General features: G+C 39.0%; 1 protein-coding gene across 1 annotated transcript; it reads left to right on the top strand.

Annotated features, from left to right (window-relative positions):
- Window positions 1-738: 738 nt before the first annotated feature.
- TAS2R16 (taste 2 receptor member 16) lies at window positions 739-1,634 on the top strand. The gene is given in 4 exon segments (XM_019930090.1): window positions 739-755; window positions 757-1,276; window positions 1,279-1,384; window positions 1,387-1,634. Coding segments are annotated over 4 exon segments (891 nt in total).
- The last annotated feature ends 4,758 nt before the right edge of the window (window positions 1,635-6,392 follow it).

The raw sequence follows: 6,392 nt of genomic DNA, 5'->3' as shown, positions 1-6,392 counted from the left end.
ATTGTAGCATCCACGCCCAGCTGCTGTAGAAGCTGGGGACACACGGTTTCTGAAGTTGACATTGTTACAGCACTCAATGAGCAGAAATGTTACCCAGGATGTGAATGGACAGCGAAGGATTTATCTATCCTGTGTTTCAAACTTTAGGTTAAAAGACTGAGGATATTCTATTTAAAAGATGGGGAAATAAGCTAAAGACACCTCAGGCAGATAAAGAAGAAATAAACAGCATGGTTATGAAATACGGATGCTTTTTTTTTTTTGCGGTACGCGGGCCTCTCACTGTTGTGGCCTCTCCCGTTGAGGAGCACAGGCTCCGGACGCACAGGCTCAGCAGCCATGGCTCATGGGCCCAGCCGCTCCGCGGCATGTGGAATCTTCCCGGACCGGGGCACGAACCCGTGTCCTGCATCGGCAGGCGGACTCTCAACCACTGCACCACCAGGGAAGCCCTAGGGGTGCTTTTTATGGGAATAATCAAATCACCTCAGGAGCAAGAATCCACACTCAAACCACATTTCCCTGCATCCAGGCCTGATAACAAACCAGCAGGCAAAGCATAAGCAAATCCTGCAGATAGGAAAATGGGAAAGTCAAAAATAAGCCCAGAAAAATTTGCATCCAGAGGGAGATATTTTCTTGTGTGAAACACTAGTGGGGCCAGGAATCTGGTCCCTACCTGGAAATTGTTGCAGAGATTCTGAGTCTGTGCCCAGGAAGTTTCTTTGGAATAGAAGGATGATAACCATCCAACTCTGTCTTCTTCATGATCATCTATATGCTCAAGCTCTTGACAATAATTATGCAGAGCAGCTTAACTGTTGTAGTGCTGGGCACAGAGTGGGTAAGTTTCCAAAGGCTATCACCTGTGGAAATGATTCTCACCGGCCTGGGTGTCTGCTGCTTCTGTCAACTGTGGTCATCAATGCTGTACAACTTTTGCTCCCACTTCTACCCTAGTTACGAATTTTGGTACTTCAGTATCGTCTGGGAATTTACTAACATTCTTTCATTCTGGTTGACCAGCATGTTTGCTGTCTTCTACTGTGTCAAAGTCTCCTCCTTCAGCCACCCCATCTTCTGGCTGAAGTGGAGAATTGTGAGGTTGGTTCCTTGGCTGTTGCTGGGTTCTCTGCTGACTTCTTGTGTGTCTATCATCTTTGCAGCTGTTGGGCATTACAGCAAGATTCAACTAATCTCCATGACGCATTTCCCTAGAAACAGCACCATGACTGAGAGACTTGAGATATTCCTGTGGGATTCTTCCATGTGTCACAAGTGGTTGTGTTGATTATTCCTTTCCTCCTGTTCCTGGCCTCCACCGTCTTGCTCATGGCCTTATTATTCCAACACCTGAGGCAGATGAAAGATCATCACACCAGCCACTCTCCAGCCTGAAAGCTCACTCTACTGCCCTGAGGTCTCTTGCTGTCTTCCTCATTTTCTTCACCTCTTATTTTCTGACCCTAATAATCTCCATGTGGGGTGTCCTTTTTAATAAGGGGTCCTGGTTCTGGGCCTGGGAAGCTATCATCTGTGCTCTGGTCTCTATTCATTTGACTTCACGGATGCTGAGCAGCCCTAAACTGAAAAGGGTTTTAAAGGTAAAGTGCTGGGACCTAGAGGCTGCCTGAGGCACAGGGGACAAGAAGACCCCTGGGCAAATGGGTGTTTGCACTGATACAACTAATATCAATAACCTAACCTGCAGGACTCTTGACAATCCCCTGTGTGATGGTGACGCACCATAAATGCAAGCCTCAATCTCTTTCCCTACAGCCATCTATCTCCAACAAGCAATCCCTTCTCTATTCTATGCCACTCCTTTCTTTTCCTTTCCACAGTCCCCAGGTTGGCCCCAACTTTCTCATGACATCTCCATCTCTCCTTAGTCCTCTCTACCTCTGAAATCTTTCTCCCAGTATATTCAACACAAGAGACCCAAAGTCACGGTATCTGCATTTTGTTTTAATTTGACCCATTCCATGATTGCCAATTCTTCATACTAATATGAATCCCTTCCCCACAAGAATTTATTGCCCACATCCTGAATGTTCTCCATGCTAAGCCCTTGATTTACTTTCCATATTTTAGTCAAGAAAAGATCTTGTATCTCTCTCTCCGTTGCTTCTGTACTTTTATTCAATAATATGATTTTCCTTATTTGTGTCTCTTCCAAATACTGTGCCTTTATGCTTTTAATATTCAAGTCAAATTTTAACTATTCTTTTTCTTGCCAAGACATTACTTCCCCCAGAATAGCAGATGACTTACCCAATCTAGGGTCATCCTGGAACCTCTTCAAATATTGGCAATTTAATTTGACCAACTGCACACAGTTTCCATTGGCTGGATTCTTGCCTCTTCATGGTACCACAAGTTGGAATGGACTTTCTAGAAATATTCCCAGATTGAGGCTTAGCTCATTCTCTTCCATACATAACCCAGATATCAGCTGGGAACTCCTCTTTGTAAAATCTGACTGACATTGGCTTAAGTTTTCTGTAATTTTCTATTCTGTATTCTCTGACAATCCAAAGTCCTTCCCAAATGGATAAGAATACAGGAACCACACAGGAATCGAATTAAAATCACGTATAGGACTTTCCTGTTTTTTAGAAGTCCTTTCAACTTCCCAATCCCACAGGTTTCTCTCATATTCTTTTCCTTATAGGGCTAAGTCCTACCTTATCCCCACGGCATCTCTCTCCTTATTTCTCTCCTCTTCACCCTCACCCACTAGCAACAAAGTGCCTTAGTAATTGCCAACCTCTGGACCTTTGAGTCTCAGCTTCCATCTGTTCCAGGCACTTGTCAAGGTATTTTTCCTAAGGACAGCTTCATCTCTTAAAGCATTCTGATGCCAGAGTTTATGAATATAATTGTTTTCACCTTTTATATATATGGGGCATGTCTGATGAACTGAACTTCTGGTTCTGCCATGAGAAGGCTCAAACACCTCCCAAGGAAAAAACCATCCTACAAGAAAAAGAATGCAGGTATCTCAAGTTTTGACCACAAAAGAAAGCTGAGTCCTGGAAAGGAATAGAAATTCTGATCTGGTCTTGGGTCTATCACTCTGACTTGTCTCCCAGTCAAGTCATCCCTTGAATTCATATTTGAAACTGAGGTTGTGAAGTATAAGTACAAACTGAAAAAACTTTTTCCAAAGACTCTGTTCCATTTGATATATCTCAGCAGCATTTCTACTGTTACATAGAAAGGGGAGTAAAGCGTATTTTCCCACTTCACCGTAGCACCCCATGCAGCCTTAGCATTTCCCAAGCTCCAATGGTTCAACTGGAGTAGAAGGTGGGACAGAGCCTGGTGAATGCAGTAATGTCTGGGGAGCAGAGTCATAACCAGATGAAATGGGACTGGGTAAATAAAGGAAAATAAAACATAGATAACAACCGTGTGTTATCTGACGAGATAATCCCAGGAATGCTTAGGAAGCTGGTGGGGTGGCAGGTTGCAAGAGTTTGGGAGCCTACCAGAATAGGTGAGACAAAAAAGCAACTGGAATTTGAATTACTGCTATTGGTCATTTGTATCCACATATTGCATGTTCTAAAAATCTCAGAAAGCTGAAAGAAACAGAAACTGCATTCCACACATATGTGTAAATAGAGAAGAGAGTCAAAAGAAAAACCTTCCCCCTCTGCTCCCAACTATCAAATACACAGATACTCTTCCAGAAGTTGTTAAATATTTGTAATACTCTCGCTGTCTTATTTTGAGTAAGGTGCAATGGAAAAGGTATCCAGGAAGGATATGCATGAGGTAGGGATGTTAGAGCCAGTGGAAGGTATCCAGAACTTAATAAAATAAAATGTAGAAACAGAAATAATAACTGCCTCTTATCATTGTGGTATCTAATAGTTCACAAAGAGCTTCCACGTACATTTAATCATTTTCAACTGGACAAGTTAGGTCATGATCATCCACTCCTGGTAAACAGACCGACAAAAGTCATATGAATTACCTAAGTTCATACTGTTTGTTAATACCAGACCTAAGAAGCAAAGGAAAAGGAAAGGAAATGAAGAGATAAATTTTAAAGACGTGAAGAGTTTTTTTTGTTTTGTTTTGGTTTGGTTTTTTAGATTATACATCTTTTTTTATTAAAGTGTGTTGATTCAATCTCAAGTGTTTTCAAATGGATGCGTTTGTGGCCCAGGAAATTGCCTTTTGGAACTTATGGCCTGCATAAGCAAAGTCAAATATGGTATTACACACTAGTGTAGGGAAAATAATTATTAAAATAGTGGTTATGCACTCACAAGTTTGTTGTAGGTAGACAGAATTATCAAAAACCCAGATGCTTATAAAAAAGTTTGCATTATTTAGAATTTCTTCCTTAGGAATCAAAGCAGTTGCTTTCTGGAACTACATTTTTCAGAACTGCTCAAAGCACCTCATCTAGATGAGTGTTTTTTAAAAATATATATAAAAAGTCTACCATGAGACTTCAAACATCACATATTTCACCTTTTATAGGCTTTTTATCATGCATCCCTCCCTTTAAAGTCCTTCAGAATAAAATAAACCCTCACATTCCATTAGGAAAAAATGGAAACATTCATGGTCTGAAAATTTTCTGCATTCCCCCAAATCTTGGGTACTATGTGCAATTTCCTCATATACAAGTTTTGAGGAAACCCCTGATCATTTGTTATTGAATATTCAGCTAATGGACATGCCATGGAAAGCTGACATTAAAAGTAGTAAATAGATTAAAATCTATTCCATAAAATAAAAATGTTCTATGATTAGAAGTGAAAAGTTTTAATTTGGATTAAATTAAATCTGGTTAGGATTTAAAAGGAAGATACTTTAGAAAGAATAACAGAGATGTTTGGGCTAAGAACAAGGAAATTCTTTTGAGAGCTTGAGTTAGCTAGATATGAGATTCAGGCACCAAGGGCCTAAATACCTGTATTGTCCAACTTGTAAGCAGTCTACCCTACATAACTCTCATTATTCATAACATCTATTGAGATGATCATTTGAATTTTATCTTTCATTCTATTCATATGGTGTATCACATTTATTGATTTGTGCATGTTGAATCATCCTTGCATCCCAGGGATAAAGTCCTCTTCTTGATCGTGGTGTATGATTCATTTAATGTACTGATGAACTTGATTTGCTTGTATTTTTTTGAGGATTTTTACATCTATGTTCATCAGTGTTCTTGTCTAGCTTTGGTATCAGGGTAAGCTGGTTTCATAAAATTAATTTGAAAGTGTTCCCTCTTCTTCAATTTTTGGAAGAGTTCAAGAAGGATTATTGTTAATTCTTCTTTAAATGTTTGGTAAAATTCACTAGTAAAATCATCTGGTCTTGGGCTTTTTTTGTTAAGAGGTTTTTGATTACTGATTCAATCTTCTTAATCATTGTTGATCTGTTTATATTTTCTATTTCTTCACGATTCAGTCTTAGATACTTTTATGTTTCTAGGAATTTATCCATTTCTTCTAGGTTACCTAATTTTTGGCATGTAATTGTTCACAGTAGTCTCTTATGATCTATGTATTTCTGTGGTGTCAGTTATGTCTCCTCTTTCATTTCTGATTTTATTTGTGTCTTCTTTTTTCCTCAGGTTTGTCCATTTTATCTTTTAAAAAGCAGATAACAGTTTCACTGACCTTTTATCTTTCTAGTCTCTATTTCATTTATTTCCATGCTGATCTTTGTTATGACCTTCTTTCTGCTTACTTTGAGCTTAGTTTCTTCTTTTGTTTCTAGTTCTTTGAAGTGTAAAGTTATGTTGTTTATTTGACATCTTTCTCTTAACATATACATTTATCACTATGAACTTCCCTTTATGAACTGCTGCTGCAGCATCCCATAGGTTTTGGTTATTGTGTTTTCATTTTCATTTATTTTGAGATATATTTAAATTTCTCTTTCGATTCCTTCTTTGACCCATTGGTTGTTCAGGAGTATGTTGTTTAGTTCCCTCATGCTTTTAAATTTTCCAGCTTTCCTCTTGTTGATTTATAGTTTCATACTATAAATCAAAAGGGAACTATTTGTAGAAACCTGTGGAATCTATAATACCCACAAGAGGTGGCAAATGATGATCTCTAGAACATGTCTGAAGGCAGAAGTTGGAGAAAAACTTGTTTCTTTGAAGCTCAGTCTATTCAATAAAATTTTTACAGGAGATGTAAAAGTCAGTAAGATGTTAAACGTGCCTACATTTTCTCTGAGATTGTTTGTCAGGCACTGTGCATTACATTCTCCTTATAAATAGACCCTGAGATAAATTCCTTTCCCAGAAGGAACCAAACCAAAGGCCAAGGTAAAGGTTCACCTCTGATGATCCTTAGTCTTCCTGCCACCACAAACTTCACAATTCCCTCTACTTGAATCCAGACAGAGTA

Source organism: Tursiops truncatus, chromosome 9, assembly GCF_011762595.2.
Source record: "Tursiops truncatus isolate mTurTru1 chromosome 9, mTurTru1.mat.Y, whole genome shotgun sequence".
Taxonomy (NCBI): domain Eukaryota; kingdom Metazoa; phylum Chordata; class Mammalia; order Artiodactyla; family Delphinidae; genus Tursiops; species Tursiops truncatus.
The sequence above is the reverse complement of the archived record's forward strand: the minus strand, read 5'-3'. Positions and strand labels throughout refer to the sequence as shown.